This window comes from Polistes dominula, unplaced genomic scaffold, assembly GCF_049000335.1.
Source record: "Polistes dominula isolate Pdom_NZ unplaced genomic scaffold, Pdom_raw_medaka contig_83, whole genome shotgun sequence".
NCBI lineage: Eukaryota > Metazoa > Arthropoda > Insecta > Hymenoptera > Vespidae > Polistes > Polistes dominula.
This window is the reverse complement of record NW_028301032.1, coordinates 2152265-2171017: the sequence shown is the minus strand read 5'-3', so window position 1 is coordinate 2171017 and position 18753 is coordinate 2152265. Positions and strand designations below refer to the sequence as shown.

Here is an 18753-nt window from a genome sequence, read left to right as displayed (position 1 = left end):
TATCTATATCTTTCTTTCTTTAGTAATAGGAAACAGCTTTTGAGGATTCTATCAAGCAGCAGCTTTGTTCTTCCAGATACTCCTGGATCTTTCTTGAAACACCCTTTCAAATTGCTACCCTTAATGCAGCAAGCTATTTCGATTATAATTTGTAATAATATGTTTTATTAGAAAATAGAATTAGAATTGTTTAAGGAAACGTATTTGTTCGTTTGTTTGTTTGTCTGTTTCAGAGCTGAAGGGTTGTAAAGCTTTGTTTGCTTTGAATCTAATTGTAGAATTCATTTCTAAATCTAATAAGGTGATATAATAGAAATAATTAATCATTTTATTGTTCTTTACAAGATTCTCTGATAGATTTAATAAAGAAAATTATTGATATTGATGATAACAATAAGATATCATTAATTTTCAGTGACACAGTAAAGGTAACCTTTAAGGGCAGTACATTTTGAAGCATTTTGTTCTTTGAAAATGGTCTATAAATCCATTTATCTATTAAAATTAATATTGTTCAACTTTATTTGTTAATTTTTAAGAGTAAATAAAGACTGAAAGCTTCAATAAGCATTTTTTTGTATACACCAGTCATTTTGACTAGTGTAGTAGACATAGGTATACTGAAAATGGTGGTAAATCTAATGTTAAAATATACAGTATATAATTTGATTTATAATATATATGGTTTTGTAAAATATGAAGATTGATTTATATGGTGAATCTCTTCAAACATGTTTCATTTATCAAGAACATGATGTGATATCATTAAATGATCATAATAGGAAAAGTTGCATCAAAAAAGCAATTTGCTGAAAGTGTGGTTTAAAAAAAACATAAAAATAGGAAGAATATAAATCATTGTTTATTATTTACAATATAATCTTAAAGTGCAATGTACACATTTCTAAAATAATTATATGTTTTATCTTTAGTAATAATTACTAGGTTAGAAAGGTTAATAGTAACTAGAATGAAGTATCTGTAGGTTGGTAAGACTGTAAAGTTTACCAGCTGTTAGATAATTTTACATGTTTGCTATTAACAAGTATATTTAGGATATATATATTTAAAAAAGAATAAATAAGTTTTACATATGAGTAAAATTGTAAGAACTGATAAACCGGAAGTTGTACAAACTTTCTTTCTAGTATTATTTTCATTCATTTCAAAATCTGTTATAATTAAACGCGCCAATTTTGTTATACGATTTTTCCGATAATTTGCAAAACAATCATTGCTAATAAACATTGTAATAATTGTATACATACGTGAGTAAACAAAATGTATACACCCACAAGTGGTAAAACCATATCTATGGTCTTACTGATTTAATCAAAGTAGTGCATACAAACTCTGTTTTGACTTTGTAATCAGACACCCTAGTGCAAATACAAGTCACAAGCCATTTTTACGTATTATGTGTATCACGTGATATAGTTTTTTTTTACTATAGGGATAAAAATTTTCAAAAGATATCCCCAGCAGGTGGGGGGAGGAGAGGGTGGCCCGTCCTCATGTAGGTGTGGCTCGCAATATCAACCAAAAAGCTCTCTGCTATTTTCATTGACCACCTCCCATTATAAACGGGGGAAGGATGGGGGGCGGGAGGTCACACGATTCCCATACTTGAATTCAACACTTTTCCCCCCCTAGATAAGCTGGGAGAAATTTCTCCCAGGTCCTTCTATCCTTACCAATGAACTGCAAGATTCCTTCAGTGTTTGGTATTAAGAAACCAAGCTGGGGGCAAACTTCAATACATCCAAATTTTATTAACAAATATATCATATTGACGACGTATACGAATGAATAATTATCCATATTTTTATACAATAAACAATTTGTGACACAATATTAATATTTGAATGATTATAAATATATATGTAAAAGTTTAATTATTAATAAACACACATGTTAATAATGAATATACGCGCGAAAAGGTTCAGTTTTTGTGGGATATTATTATTATTAGCTGCACTTTATTTCTTTTCAAAAAAATCATTTATATTAAATACAAATAGTAAAAATGTAGTTTCTCTTAGATTGTTGTTAAATGCAGCTATAAAAGCAGCCGAATTAGGTGGATATGAAGTTGTTTATGTACATGATCAAACAACATTTAACATTGAAAGTAAAGGAAAAACTAAAGAAGGTAAATATGTTTATTATTTTGAAGACAATATATTTATTTATTTTTGAGACTATTCTTTTTTGTTAACTTACCGTATATTTTTGTTTGTTTTTAAATAGGTGTAAATAATCCAGTAACTGCAGCAGATTATAGATCACATTGTGTTATGTATCATTCTTTAAAGGATACATTTTCAGGCATTACTGTGATATCCGAAGAAGCATCAAAAGACTGTGATAAAGTATTTGTACCTGATCCTTGGGTTCCTGTTAGTAGTCTCAAAGAATATGACATCGTAGATGACTTTGAAAATATCGAAGATATTACTATTTGGATTGATCCTTTGGACGCTACCAAAGAATTCACTGAAAATTTGTTACAATATGTAACTACTATGGTTTGCATAGCTGTTAAAGGAAAACCTGTAATAGGTGTTATTTATAAACCATTTGAAACTAAGAAAGAACATAAATTATATTGGGCTTGGGTTGGTCGTGGTTCATCACCAAATTTATACAATTTATCCAAGGTAATCTATCTATAATGAATTATATTTATTTATATGAATGTTTTCATTAATATCTGCTTTTGTTTTGCCTTTACAGCGTAGTAGTAATGAACCGCCAATTTTAATTGTATCAAGGTCACATGCTGGTCAAGTTCATAATGCTTCCAAGATTGCTTTTGGTGATTTTCAAATTGTTTCTGCAGCTGGTGCAGGTAATTAATACATATATTTTTTGTAAATTATTTATAATGAAACAAAATACAATATTGTTCTGTGTTATTAAAGAAATGATATTTTATGATTTAGGTTATAAATTTTTAGAAGTAGCTGTTGGAAATGCTACTGCGTATATTCATACAAATGTTATTTACAAGTGGGATATATGTTCTGGAACAGCCATTATTAGGTAGATAATTTTTTAACACTTAACCAACTGTAAAAATAGATCTTCCTGATTGGTCATCAAAACAGGAAGATCTTTTCAACCGGTTGGTTAAGTGTAAATATTAAATTTATACTAAATTATTATTTTCTAAAATAAATATCATCATTTTTTCTTCTTTTACATGTAGTGCACTTGGTGGAAAGACAACATCATTATATGATGGACATTTTATTAATTTTGATTCTACTGATGCCAAAATATTAACATCCGGTCTTTTAGCTACAATGACTGGTCATAATTGGTATCTGGATAAATTTTTAAAAATATAGTTGACATGTTTTGTTTGATATATTTCTGATTTTATAATATCAAGATCTAGTCACCATTTTGTATAAAATATCAACAAGATCATTGTTACCTTATCTTTACAATAACTATTTTGAACAATAATGTAAAACTATTCTTTAATGTATATTGTAAATACAAAATTTATATATATATGTATATATAATTATTCAAACAATTTTATAAAAAATAAAAAAACATAAATTTCATAATTACATATGTATATAAATAAAAAGAAATTGTTTATGATCATAAATAATATTAATTATTAAATATATATATATATATATATATATATATATATAAATAAAATTTTGTATTAATAATATATCAATTTTTTGTTTTAATTTTAATAAATAAAATAAATACATCGCGTGAAAAGTTAAAAGCCATTCGATATATCGATGTATATATATCGTTCTCGATAACGTACGCGATTGGTCATTAAGGATGAAACTCGACCAATCGTTTTCGTTAGTTTCATGTCAATTGCCGCGATAAAAAAACATGGCGGACAAATTGTATGTTTTATACCTTTGACGTTTCAGTCTATGCCCTATGGTTGGGCTTTATCGTATTTTATCACAAGCTTTAATATATTGATGGAAAAAGCTTGGGCTGTTGTCTTTTAGAACGCATCGAGTGATACAAGTCTAAATTAAAATATAATATAAAATGCAAATGTTCAATGTTTAAATTCATGTTAAAAACTTTGAAATAAGTGAAAGAATAAGAAGAGAAGAGGTAATAAAAAAGAAAAGAAAAGAAGAAAAAAAATGAGAAATACAAACAATTATTGCATTCCGCAATGAATAGCGGTTATGTTTTCCAATGGAAAGTGGTTTAACGACAATGGCGGGACTGTCTCCGTCGAAAGTAAGCTCCTTTAATATGTCACTTATCACCTGTCAAAAGAAACAATTCTTTTGCATATACGTTAATTCGATACAAATATATCGTTCATTTTTTCAGATTAAAAATAACAATATTACGAACAATTATTTTAAACGTTATAAATAAATGTTAAATGATAAGATGTAATGTTGAGAGTCCACGTATTAGATTAAACTTATATTGTCAAATTGGGAACGCTTATTTTATTAATTCATTTTTAATTATCTATCAGTTGTTAAAATATTATTCATTGTCATTGAATTTATATAGAATTGAAATATTTTCTATGAAAATTATCATTTAATATAACCAAATTATATGAAAGTTACCTTTTTTTTTTCTTTTCATTATTCATTTTATTTCTCATGTTTCTTATAGTCTGATAACTTTTTGAAGTTTGTCCTTGATGATTCATACTTCCTATTAATTTATAGATATGATATATATATGTATATAGATATTTAATGGAATGTGTCAATTATGTGCAAAGAAATGTATAAATTAAATGAATTTATTGAAATGATTTCAGAGGCGGTTACAGAAAGAATTAATGTCATTAATACGTGAACCACCACCTGGTGTTAGAGTAGATGGTGATTCAGCTGGACAAAATTTGACGCAATGGATTGTACACATGGAAGGTGCAAAGGGTACCTTATACGAGGGTGAAAGATTTCAATTACAATTTAAATTCAGTTCGAAGTATCCTTTTGATTCACCAGAAGTAACATTTATTGGTAATATACCAGTTCATCCACATGTTTATAGTAATGGTCACATTTGCTTATCAATTTTAACCGATGATTGGTCACCGGCACTCAGTGTGCAAAGCGTATGCCTGAGCATTGTGTCAATGCTAAGTAGTTGCAAAGAAAAGGTACAAGTTTTATTAGAAATAATTCAACAGACATTTATTTAATAAAAGATTATAATGAATTTTTAGAAAAGGCCACCGGATAATTCATTCTATGTTAAAACGTGTAATAAAAATCCAAAGAAGACTAAATGGTGGTATCACGGTAAGTATAACAAAGTATTCAAATAATTAATAAATATTATTGTATCTCAATGTATTTTATAATAATATTTGTTCTTTCTTTTTTAATTAGATGACAGTGTCTAAAGGCATGGCTCATACAAAAATCTTCAAGTTGCACATGTATGGGTATTATTGGACCAAACGGAAATAAATGTTTCCTGTGTCTTAAAAAGGAACATTTGACAAGTTTTACAAGTAAATTGCTGGGATTTTAATACATAGCTGAACATGATGTAGGTGCATAAGCTAGAGAAAGTGATGATAACAGCTTTATGACATACTTACGAATCGTAATAAAAGTTAAATGAATAAAAAGAGAAGAAAGAAAGAAAGAAAGAAAATAATACTATAGCAGTTCAAAGTATGGAAGTCGAATTATTACATTGTTAATGTATTACATCTTACAATTAGATTTAAAAAAAGTAAAAAGAAAAAAGAAAAAGAAAAAAATATGAAATATTAAATTCATAATGCTAAGAGACAAACAGTTAAAGATAAGGTTTAGATAAAAGAACGGTAAAATTTATTAGTTTTTTTTTCTTTTTTTTTTTTTTAAATAGAATAGATCAAATTTATCTGTTATTAAACAATTAAGACGTATTAGATAAAAAAAGATCTCTTATTATTATGTAACATTGAAACAATCATGGATATTAATCGCACGATATAACTTCTTTGTTTATTACATTAACTCTCACGATAAGAGTTGAAGCATGGAAAGTAATCGATCGTTAGTTATGTATAATCTACAATTATAAAGAAACAAAAAAAACAACAACAAAAGGTGTTATTAACATGAGTAAGAAGAATACAGGTATAGCACCGTTCAAAATTTATTTCATACATTTTATCTCTTTTACCCCATTTATGAAGAAATTCAAACATTTATCTTTACGTAATCATAGTGTTTTCTCTTATCTTTTATGAAGTAGTATGAACAAACGTGATCATGAGTTTATCTTTATACGAAAATTGATTTAGTTTGCGTTCAAGCATATATATACATATATGTATATGTATGTTAGGTAGTCTTTTCTGTATAATGTTTAAATGATGTTTATACGTACGCTAGTTATTCATATTTTTTAGTATGATAAAATACGGCACCGCGTGTTTAACAATCTTTTTATGTTACATATTTTTTAATCAATTTAATGAAAATCTAGTGTATCTTTTTTCGTATTAAAAATAAAGTCTATTTGCTTTTGCGTTATATTATTTATAATAAATTGATATTATGCATTTTCATGATTGCTCATAATCTCAAGAGTAATAAAAAAACAAAAAAAAATAGAATAGAAATGTTATTATATTGTTCAAATAATTCTCCTGATAAGAATTTCTTATTTTCTATCGTATAATTTTCAAAATTTCTTCACACGTTTCAAAAATTGGTGAACGTGGTAGCAAAACAAACATGTCTCCCTGATGAACGTGGTAGCAAAATAAAAATGGCCCCCTGAAAATGGTAGGAAAACAAAAATGGCCCCCTGAACGTGGTAGGAAAACAAAAATGGCCCCCTGAACGTGGTAGGAAAACAAAAATGGCCCCCTCTTCCATATTTGCGATCGATGATCATTTGAGATACTAGGATGAAATTAATAAATGAGATATTAATAAAGATTGTCAGTCACATGATTTCAAATTCTAAATAAGAATGACAAAATAGAAAAGAAATAAATAAATAAATAAATTAAATAAATAATTAATCAAGTCTGAGTTTGATTCGTAAACGAACGAATAAACGTATCCGTGACATTTGACAAGAAGTTAGTATGACTAGCGATAGATAGCTATCTCTAATTAATGATTCATACGATACGATACGATACGAGACAGTAGAGTAAATATAGTTTATTTGAAATAAATTTAAGATGTCTTCCTTTTACTCTTTCTCTTTGTAAAAACCAATCGATGGGTTCCATCGTTATTCATCGATTTCACTATAGAAAAATTTGATTAATGCAAAACTAACGAAGTCTGACGATTGAATAAATGCATTCGGTGAACAAGAATTTGTATTTATTTAATACGTCGATGAATAGTTATATTACATATATATATGTATATTAATACATAAGCACGAGCATCGAATGAAGGAAGGAAGAAACGAACGGGCAATTGATTTTGTCGAGAACACCAAGGCAAAAACCTTGAAGCGTGTATCTAATCGCAAGCATATCGGTTCGAATGTCGGTCATCGCGTTTAAGTTTTCCCAATAACAATTTAATAAAAACAAAGAAAACATTTATTATCGAACGACACTACCAATAAATAACAAAATCAAATGGAAATGTGACAACAGTTACTATAAATCAATTTAAAAATTCAAACACCCTTCTTCAATCTTTTACTTTTTGATTTGTCCTCGGAATTAATTAGAAACAACAATCTATCGTTTCTTTAGTTTATTAGTAATATGTTCACGTTTTATACGCCATTAAGAGATCAGCAATTCTAAGCTTTTAAACTCGTGCGTGATACAACCAACACACAACACTCAAGGATAGAAGAGAAGAGAAGAGTCTCTGAAGAAATTTCTCTTTGTCGTAATACTCGTTTCGTTTTAAAAGGCATATTGAGAGAAAGAGAGAGAGAGAGAGATAGATAGATAGATAAAATAAAACAAAGAGTATGTGAGAGAGAGAGATAGACCGCGAGTCGACCCGCGCCTGGAAACTACACTCATGTCGAATTAAGTGGGGGCAGTTCGGGCAAGTTTAGTTTGAATATCGATTCAGTCTCGCGCAAACCACCCCCGTGTGTGCCGATGCTTCAGCTCCACCTTTTGGGGGAGGTTTTTTTTTCCACCTCGTTTACGTCCGACGACGCTCAAAGTTATTATAAACAATAGATTCGTTTAAAGTTAGAAGAAGGGAAAGAAGGTGGTGGTGGTGGTGGTGGTGAGTGTTAACGAAAGAAATAATAACATTTAAACACGATTCTAGTTTAACATCGTTTAAATCAAACTCGTGTTTATCGAGAATAGTTGACGAACAAAAAAAAAAAAAGTAATACAATTTAACCAACCCCTTTTGCAAAAATTATATTTACATAACAAGCAGTTAGAGTTTTTTTCTAGGATCGACAAAATCATCGGTCCATGAAATGAGACCAGTGTGTAATCTGTAAGGGTGGTTGGTAGCAGAGGTAGAGGTGGTGAGGTGAGGTGTGGTGGTGGTGGTGGTGGTGGTGGTTGTGGAGGGGTTGTTTGGGGAGGTTGGTAAAGATGATGGTGGTAGGTTCTGAAACTAGGGTTGAAGACACCGAAGGAAGAAGCTTTTATGTCTACCGTTAAAGGGAAACCTTAGAACTTAGGAAGAGGAGACACCAGGCAGAGACATACACACAACACATACATACAACACGGCGGAGGAGGTGACTCTCCGACTTAACCGCCGATCGAACATGTCGCGATTTCACGAGGGACGGACGAAATCGTGTTTCTATTCTTGACTAAACTTTTTATCTCATCGAGAAAAATTATTGTCATTTGTAACAAAAGTTCTTTGGATAAAAAAAAAGGAGAGAAAGAAAAAAAAATACAAGGTGTTTGGTGAGATTTTATTTTATCATCGATAATAAACGACATGTCTTCGATATCAGCTCAAGGTGTCGTTGAGAGAGCTAGCGCTGAATTGACCAAGAGGATCAACGGTTTGGGATTGAGGACCTCGAAGCATCATGGTTAGTCATGTAAATTTTATTTTATTTCACTTAAAATAAGAAATCCCTTTTCCTTAATAATTTTCTAGACAAAAACAAAAAAAAGAGACTGTACAACACGAAAAGTATCAAGTTTCTCAAGATTATGTGTTATTGTTTTGTTCATTTATCATTTGATCATTTCATCATTTGTCCAAAAAGTTATATCATTCTTCGTCTGACTTATATAGTCTTTGACTACTTTAATAGGAGGGCATTCTCATTTTCGGTTGAAGAGGAGACTCGTTACGTAATAAGAGAACGAGTGAGAGAGTAGATGATGAGGTACCGGTGGTATTACAGAGATAACAACGCGTCAAATCAACGTGCTTCCCCACCCCCACTCCTCCCTTTTTCTCTCTCTTTTATCTTTCCTTTATCTTTTTTTTTCTTTTTAACTAGTCAAATCAGAAACTATAAATAATTAAATAGAAAGATATATATATATATATACATATATATAAATTTATATCTACGTCATTTATCAATTAAAAAATAATTAAATATATATAAAATAAATTTAAAATTAATTTAAAATATATATATATATATATACATATATATTTTTTTATAAATAATAAAATATATAATATTATATTATATAAATATGAATAATAAATTTGTCACTTGTTCTTCTTTTTATCGTCATTTTCGTAATCGATCCCTGACGCTAGTTAAAATACGAAAGGTAAACGTGTACATATACATATATGTACTTTTATATACATATATATATATATATATATATATATATATATATATATATATATATATATATATATATATGTATAAAAGGGAAACTGAAGATTTAGAAATTTTGTCTTTCATCCATGGTTATGCAATTTGAACGACTCGTCGTCCCACTCATGGTTGTGTTGTATTCACGGTCCGATTAACCCAATCCTTCTCGTTCTCGGCCATTAAATGGTGCTATGCCTTCCCCATCTCCTTTATTTTCCTAACTCGAATTATTTACGAAGCGTCGATAGTCGCCGCAATCTTAACTGCAGTGAAATCGATAGCATTCGGCCGCGTGCGTATAAAAATAGAGAGAGAGAGAGAGAGAGAGAGAAGCTTGATGTACTTAGGAAGAGAAAGAGAAGAAAAAAACAAAAGAAAAACATAAAAGAAAGAGAGAGAGAGAAAGAGAGATAGAAATAGGAAGACAAATTTGTACTTTCTAACCCTTTGATGTTCTTGTTCTTTTTGGTTTTGTATTGAAACAAAAAAGAAACAAATACGTTTCTTCTTTTAAATCTCACCCTTTGTTGTTTTTTTATCAAATAGAACAAAAAAAAAAAAAGATGGTGACAAAGTCAATTCATTAGCTTAATGTTATTTTAATCGTTCTATGATTGTAGTGTCGTACGCCAACTAAAATGACGCCGTTGTCCGACGTTTTACGATGAGGATCGTAAAACATTTCACGTGTGTGCTGAACTAACTTCGTTATTCATTATTAATAACAATAATAATAATAATAATAATAAAAAAAATAGAAAGGAAAGGATTGTCGAAAAAAAAAAAAACGTAAGAAATAAAAATAAAAAGTAAAGTAACGAGGGAAAGTATTTAATCGAAGGTCCCTTGCCAATCAAGATGAGGGGAGAAAAATGAAAGGAGCAATTTCCTTGCTACCTCCATTTTATTTTTATCTTCTTTCGAGATTATCACTCGAGATAAAACAAAGAGGAAACTTCTTACATAGGCTTTTTTTTTCTTTTTCCATCGATAAACAATGTATAAAATAAATAACGTGATCCGTTTAATGAAGCAACCAAAATCACAAATTGTATCCGCCATTTTGTATTTCTATCAAATTTTCCTATTTTTCTGTTTTCCCCTCGAACAAAAAATTATCAATTTTGTAGATTTATCTATCGGGTGTGTAGTACCACCATCGTCATCGTTAATGAAGCAACAAAAACCACAAATTGTATCCGCCATTTTGTATTTGTATTATTTTTTTCTATCTTTTCTTTCCCCCCAAACAACAGACCGATAAAAAATGTAGTTTAAAGTTTATAGATTTATCTACCGGATGTGTACTACCCACCACCCCGTTTTAAGTCAACAACAACTTTGTCAGATTTAAATTTTCTTTTTATATTTTCAATGCAGGTGGAGGGAGGACAAGCGTCATGGAACGCGTTACCAATGTATTTTGCGGTGGCGGTGGGGTGGCATATACGAATTTGCAAAGTGCGAACAACGTGAACGCGATACCGGAGAAACCAAGTAGGAGCGTACCAACGTCGATGAATAACATGTCAACAGGAAACAATAAGACCTTGAACAATGGTACAGGTAGCAGACCTAGGATATCACGTAACAAATCTAAAAATGTTAGTTTAGCGAGTGGTGGAACAGGAGGTGGATACGTCGCACCAAACACGTGGGAACAGTTGTTGCAAGATGATCATTTCCTTGGACGATTCTTTCTTTATTTCAATGCCACAGAAAGAAGGATATTAGCACAGGTAAATATAATTATCAAATATTCTAATTAATTCAAATAATCATCTTATAATATTGATATAAAGGTATGCACAAGATGGCGAGACGTATTATACGCGAGACCAAGATTCTGGGCAGGTTTGATACCAGTGGTCAGATGCCGTGAAGCTAGATCTATGCCATCCAGTTCTCGTACACGACTTTATGCCTCATTGGTAAGGCGAGGTTTTCATTCGTTAGTTTTATTGGGTGCCGCGGACGAAGATATACCAGAATTAACGCACGGATTTCCTCTTGCGCAACGATACGTACATTCCTTGTCATTACGATGCTGTGCCGTCACCGACAGGGGTCTAGAAGCTCTCTTAGATCATATGCAGGTAGGATGATTTCATTCATACGTGTTGATGCTAGTGACGATGATAACAATAATATGATTATTTTATTAGTACTAACAAAACCCTAAAGATTGATCTCATTTGTTGTAGGCTCTTTTCGAATTGGAACTAGCTGGTTGTAATGAAATCACCGAAGCCGGTCTTTGGGCATGTTTAACACCTAGGATAGTATCCTTGTCCTTGTCCGATTGCATAAACGTAGCGGATGAAGCAGTGGGTGCAGTTGCCCAATTGTTACCAAGTCTTTACGAATTTTCGCTGCAGGCTTATCACGTAACCGATGCCGCATTAAGATACTTCAGTGCAAAACAAAGTAGCGCACTTAGCATTCTCAGGCTCCAATCATGTTGGGAACTTACCAATCAGGCAGTAATAAATATTGGTGAGATATTTTTATTCTTTAATTATCGCAAACGTTCTCAAAAGATTTATTTTACTTTGGAAAATAACATTTTATCGATCACGTTGGTACACACAATGATGTGGGGATACGTATGATGTCACATATTCTTAGAGCAAAATCATTCTATAACTCATGTTTGCTCATGTCGATCCGTAAAATACATCTGTAAATGGAAAAACAAGATCTATGTGTGTATGTGTGTATGTGTGTGTGTGTGTGTATTTATTTGTGTACACATATCTAGCTAACCGTTCTCGTTTGTCTTTCTGTGTACTTTAACGTTCTAAGAATATGATAAGCACTTTACTACCGACCGGCTAAAACGTGAAATTGAATCAGTCACACATGCACACACAAATACACGTGCTGAGGATTAAATATAGAATTAAGGAACAGCTTTATTTAGCATTCAAGCTGTCAGTCAGGGTCGTCTCGTTTATTTTACGGGGCCAAAGATTAAGAAAAAGATAATTGTTGGTAAATGCAATAACCAAGAAAATGTAATAGGTAGAAATGTATTTATCATCTTATCAGATGTTAACTCTGTGATGATATTAATCATACGTTTAAAATGAAAATTCAAAAAGCACACTTGTATATATGCCAAGAAAATCATGTAATCATAATTTATGGAACGTTTGCGATCATAGAAAATAAATGTCTAATTTAAAATTTGATTAATGGACAATTATCTAATGCTTTATTATAATTTTAGATAAAATGCTTTATGTATTTAGCTCACGTTATAATCATTTTTCTGTCGCAGTACATTCCTTGCCAAATTTGACCGTATTATCGTTATCTGGATGTAGTAAAGTTACGGACGACGGTGTAGAATTAATAGCGGAAAATTTGCTAAGACTACGTTCCTTAGATTTGAGCTGGTGTTCGCGAATTACAGATGCAGCCTTAGAATATATAGCCTGTGATTTGAATCACTTAGAAGAACTTACATTAGACAGGTAAAGGATACAAAACAACATGATTTTTGCACATGTATGTATATTGTAATTATATTCATTTTCAATTGTTTAATAGATGCGTCCACATAACGGATATTGGCGTAGGTTATATTTCAACAATGGGATCCCTAAGTGCTGTGTTCTTGAGATGGTGTTCACAATTAAGAGACTACGGACTTCAGCACTTATGCAATATGAGATCTTTACAAGTGCTTTCTGTAGCTGGTTAGTCTACTTTTAATGTTAAATACAGGTTGCCCTCACATACGCCCTACACACGGCACACAGGTTGCTCTCACACACGCCCTACACACGGCACACAGGTTGCCCCTACAACATGGCATCTTATAATACGGTTTCCTCTCAAAAAACCTTTGTACAACATTGTACTTCTACAGCTGCAGCTAGGTTTGTCGTTTTAAAGATACAGTCTTGCGGAAAGTATTTCTTTTCATCTACATGGCCTGAAAACAAAAGTTTTGGGCTCATGGCTATGGGTCTCATACAACACGGTTTCACACAACACAGCGTTTTTTAGGATTATATGAGGGTTACCTGTATCTCAATCGTTTATTTACCAACAGTTGAATTAACAAGACCATTTTGTATTTGTAGGTTGTCCATTACTCACTAGCAGTGGTTTATCAGGGCTGATACAGCTTCGTCATTTACACGAATTGGAGCTAACCAACTGTCCAGGAACGTCGCGTGAGCTATTTGATTATTTACGAGAACACTTACCACGTTGCCTAATCATTGAATAAGAGGAACCGTGTGTTGTGCGGGATAGTTGCAATACCAACCTCTTTGATTTCGAACGTATGTATGTATGTAGTAGTATATAATGGTTGCTCGAAGGTAAAAGAAAAAAAAAAAAAGAAAGAGGTGCGAACTTAAAATGACAGGAAGACTTGTATTATTTGTATACAGTAAACAAAATATGCGCAAAGCAATACATAAAGAGAAAGATGAAACAAATAAATGATGCATACGAGCAAAAAGTAAGTAAATATATATATATAGATATATATCACCGCAAGCGAAATGACGTCCATATTCTCTGAGAGCATACTAAATATGTTTTTCTTCTAACGGGCAAAACAAAACAAAACAAAACAAAAAAAAGAATATAAAAAAAAAATAAACAAAAAAAAAAGTAAAAATCACACGCGATATAATAAATGACATTAAGTATAGTAGTATTTAGGCCTTTTTAATACACCGATGCCAGCATTTAAAACTGCACTTGTCATTCTCGTCGCGTTATGTTTCAAATTGGTTATTATTATAGTTTTATTATCTTATTATTGTCTGCGTAATACGTAATAGAGAAAAAATATACATAATAATCCTGAGGATAATACATCTTTATTAATAATTGTTCTTGAAAAACGTGTTTTATCATAAATATTACGTAAGTTGGAACTTAAATAGTGGCAACTATTTATTCACAATCGATACAAAAGAGTTACATGTTTGCACCTGTTACTGTTCCTCAAAGTAGTCACCAGCGTTGTGTAGAACCCGTTAGCAGAGCCTGTTCTGTTGATGGTGCGAATGGAGCGGTCCTACTGCCTGTCGAATCTCTGGAACAGTTCTCAAGCGAATGCCACGATGGGTTCCGCATGAATTGACGGAAATGCAGAAATGGATGCGTTAGGAAGCTGCTCAGATGCACTTGGAGAGCTATGAGCGTGAAGGAGAGGCTTTCTTACGCCGTATCGTAACACTAGATGAGACATGGCAGTAGACTGTTCTATTTGCACCATCAACAGAACAGGCTCTGCTGACGGTATGCTACGCCTTCCACATCGCTGGCAACGGGTTCTACACAATGCTGATGACTACTTTGAGGAACAGTAACAGGTGCAAACATGTAACTCTTTTGTATCGGTTGTGAATAAATAGTTGCCATTATTTAAGTTTCAAGCAACGTACATCCATCCACATGTTTGTTCGATACAAAAAATATTTAACAATGATGAAACAAATTTCAACGATTTTATTATCATTTGCTTTTTTCTCTATGTTATATTTTTCAGTAGAAGAAAAAAAGAAAGAAAATTATAGCAAAAATAAAAAAAAAAAAAAAAAGAAACATAGAATGTGTTACGCATGACATACTTTTCATAAATGGTTAGAGCTGTGATAAGATTTGTGTTAAACAAAATTCCATTGAACTTTTTGAAATGTTCATAATATTTATAATTATTATATCGATATTCTTCATGCCGCTTAAATATTTGCACCTGCAATTGGAATATTAGATAATTTGCTTTAAAGACAAACAAATCCTTCCTAGAAAAAAAAAAATAAAATAAAAACTATACTGTTACGAGACATTTACGAAACATGTTACTGGTTTATCTAGTACTTTATTCTTAAAAGATATGCTTCATATAATCTGTTTTATAATACATGTTACTGAAATAAGAACTGAGATCAATTATTACATATTTATATATTATTATTATTATTATTATTATTATTATTATTATTATTATTATTATTTGAACAAATGATATTTGTATTGGTGATTTTACTTGAACACATTTTACTACTGTAATTTCATAATTATTAGCATTTTTTAAAAATTTTATAGTTTGTAATCACACCTTCTCGCGTTATTAATTATTTATAGAATTTGTTTTATTTTTTCTTGTGCAATAAAAATGCGTTAACAAAAAAAAAAGAAAAGAAAAAGTCTAATTATAAATATAAAAACAAAATATTTCGTGTGTTTAAAAATGTATGATATATTGAAAAAAGAATTTGAATTATTTAAGTTTCAAGCAAATTAATAATATGTCGTCGTTAAAAAAAAAAAAAAAACCTGACATAAGAAGACAAAAGAAAACATGTTAATATTTTAAGATAAATAATATTGATGGAAATTTACTTATTTATGTTGTATTTATATAATAAAAACTCTTGTATAATAAGTTTTTAGGTAGATAATTAGGACGAATTGATGAGATGAGAAAAGAAGAGATGAGAAGAGAAGATGATCGATCTGTTTTTACTATAAATTGTAATTTGTAATTTTTATTTTTTGCGTGTGTGTTATATCCACGTATATATATATATATATTTAGTAAACACAACAAATGTCTTTGTATATATTGTACAAATTAATTCTTACTATAAATTCTGTTATATCAATCAAAAATTAAGCGTAAACACAGATACTACCTGCACATGAAAATAAATTGTATTGGAACAAAAAAAAAAAAAAAGAAAAACAAAAAAATAATGAATGTCACTTTGTGATGCAGGTCACAGTTGTAACATTCTATGGATACATTGAGATGTGCTGTGAAATATAAATTTATTGATGAAGAACATTCATTAATTTCTAAATGTTGCATTATAATAAGTATTCAACTTATTAATAATTAAGTATTTTTGTTGTATTTAGTTTCATATTTTTTGGGGGGTTTTTTTTTTCTATGCATTTTCCCACCAACTTAGTACACCGAGACCGGGTTCGTCTATTGCACCCTGTACAATTAAACAAATTAAAATAGTAAAAGACAAATATTAAGAAATATTATTGATTTATACAATTGATTTACAACTTACTTTTAGATTGTAAGGTGATACGTTGCTAGTTTCAGTCTTGTCAACATTTTGATTAGCATTTCTAGGACCTGATGGTAATGTTTCCGTAAATTCTTCTGCAAATACTCGAAATCTAATAATTTCACCTACAAATTTGAAAATTATTCGATAAATCAAAATATTAATTAAAAAGTAAATTGACTAAGAATATACCTGGATCCATAAAAAGATCATGTTTTCCACCATCTCCAGTGTCGTATTCCCAAATCCATACTTGTTCGACTTGATCAAATCGAGATGGATGCTGTAATTTGTTTGGTGGAATGAGAATGTCCTCAAAGAATCCTAACGTTACTAAAAATAGTAATGAAACAAGTTCAAATTTTAATTTACAAATTATATAGGGAGATCGTAAAGTAATGTCGAGATTGTTGATAACGAGAGGATGGTGAATTACATTATTCTATTACAAAAAAAAAATACAAGACTTCTTATAGCATTTGTTCATTTGAATTTTGAGGTTAGAAATGTGACATTACTTTTTCGGTTCACTTAATATATACAAGAAAAAGAAAATATTTTAAGAGATAGGTTATGTTATTACCATGTACACCTTCTGCACTACAACTGCGTATTTTTCCTATTAAAATTTCTTCCATAAATGGACGGAACACTATAAACCTAAAATATACTTTTGTATGGGATGAACCATCACCAGGGAAAATATACGATTCTTCTATTTTTGTTAAATCGTGCAATGCAATACACAGACCTACGTTTAAATATACCTGAAATTTATTGAACAAATATATATTATTCGTATTCATAATATAACCTCAAAAAAAAACAAATTTTTCAATTAACATTTTATTACCTTATTAGCTAATTTTCTATTTAATTCGTCAGTAATTGCATCGTTGAATTGTCTTTTAAATTTCCATGGTGGTATTCTTACGGTATCTTTGAGTTCCACAAGTACAAACATTATTTTAACAATTTGTTTATTTACAATGAAATTGTGATCGAAGCACGAGTTTAGAGGTTATGTTTATCTATTAAATACAAATCACGAGAGTTTATCTTCGTCATATGTTAATAACATTTACTAATTGCAAAATACTTTTTACACTTTTCAAAATTGATTTTTATATTTAATAAAATTTTTTACGAATATAAACAATTGATTAAAAATATTATTTAAAAAAAAACGTTCCATAATTTACAAGATAACCAAAGAATATAGAATTTTATATGATAACACATCAGAAGGTTACTTTTAGTGTCACAAATTCATTGTAGTTCGCACCGTGGCCACCAGTAGGCGATAGTAGATACAATGTTATCAACAAATATAGTGCTGAGCTGGAAACTTTGGGATTTTGTCGTTGGCGCTTCGATCGCGTTAGCTGCTTAGTCGGTAAGAGATAAAGAAAAGGAAAGTTTTGTAGGTAGCTTATCTTCTGAAAATAATATAACAAATTTTAGTGTACAATTTTGAACGCTAGATGGTGTGTTAATATCTTCTTGAAAATTTAAGGAAAATTAAAATTTCTAAATGTTCACAATTGTATATTAAAACACATACAAATATATGTTTTAAATAGCAGCAATTATTTTCAAATTATTTGTCAAAAAAAAAAAAAGAATAGAATGATGTCTTTGATTTCATCTTAAAACATAACAAAAAAAAAATTTAATCTTCTGAAAAGATAATAAATGCGTATGAATGAATTTTATGAGAAAAATATTGTAAAAAGAAACATAACCATTTTACTTATAAAATTATAAATAATATATGTGCAATTGTATATGTGATCCAACGCTGGCATGCGTTTCTTCCTGAGAAGGATGAAGTAAAAGGGGGTAAAGAGGGTAAATGATGGCGCTGGGGGTGGGGTGAGGGGGAAAGGAAAAGGACACGCCGCGTGTGCACGGCCGACTGCCTGCGAGTGGCTGCTTTATT

General features: G+C 30.4%; 4 protein-coding genes across 5 annotated transcripts; 3 read left to right on the top strand and 1 right to left on the bottom strand.

Moving 5' to 3' along the window:
* Window positions 1-1113: 1113 nt before the first annotated feature.
* LOC107072984 (putative inositol monophosphatase 3) lies at window positions 1114-3525 on the top strand. Of its 2 annotated transcripts, none has more exons than XM_089174466.1 (5): window positions 1114-2152; window positions 2329-2660; window positions 2737-2851; window positions 2946-3045; window positions 3212-3525. In XM_089174466.1, exons 1-5 carry the CDS (start codon window positions 1912-1914, stop codon window positions 3351-3353), a joined length of 930 nt encoding a protein of 309 aa, XP_089030592.1. In that variant the 5' UTR covers window positions 1114-1911; the 3' UTR covers window positions 3354-3525. The 2 variants fall into 2 exon arrangements, with proteins under 2 accessions (XP_089030592.1, XP_015188833.2); XM_015333347.2 differs by having other exon boundaries at window positions 1116-2152; window positions 2251-2660.
* A 344-nt stretch (window positions 3526-3869) lies between these two features.
* On the top strand, window positions 3870-5752 carry LOC107072996 (ubiquitin-conjugating enzyme E2 W). The gene is made up of 4 exons (XM_015333365.2): window positions 3870-4245; window positions 4793-5140; window positions 5207-5282; window positions 5373-5752. Exons 1-4 carry the CDS (start codon window positions 4201-4203, stop codon window positions 5384-5386), a joined length of 483 nt encoding a protein of 160 aa, XP_015188851.1. The 5' UTR covers window positions 3870-4200; the 3' UTR covers window positions 5387-5752.
* A 912-nt stretch (window positions 5753-6664) lies between these two features.
* LOC107072995 (uncharacterized) lies at window positions 6665-15327 on the top strand. Its single transcript, XM_015333363.2, has 7 exons — window positions 6665-8991; window positions 11131-11489; window positions 11553-11846; window positions 11955-12246; window positions 13034-13229; window positions 13306-13454; window positions 13845-15327. Exons 1-7 carry the CDS (start codon window positions 8895-8897, stop codon window positions 13991-13993), a joined length of 1536 nt encoding a protein of 511 aa, XP_015188849.1. The 5' UTR covers window positions 6665-8894; the 3' UTR covers window positions 13994-15327.
* Polr3H (RNA polymerase III subunit H) lies at window positions 14282-18026 on the bottom strand. The gene is made up of 5 exons (XM_015333371.2): window positions 17665-18026; window positions 17395-17578; window positions 17004-17144; window positions 16812-16936; window positions 14282-16730 (listed from the first exon to the last, which is right to left on the bottom strand). The coding sequence occupies exons 1-5, from the start codon at window positions 17773-17775 to the stop codon at window positions 16677-16679; spliced, it is 615 nt and encodes a 204-aa protein (XP_015188857.1). The 5' UTR covers window positions 17776-18026; the 3' UTR covers window positions 14282-16676.
* Window positions 18027-18753: the final 727 nt, after the last annotated feature.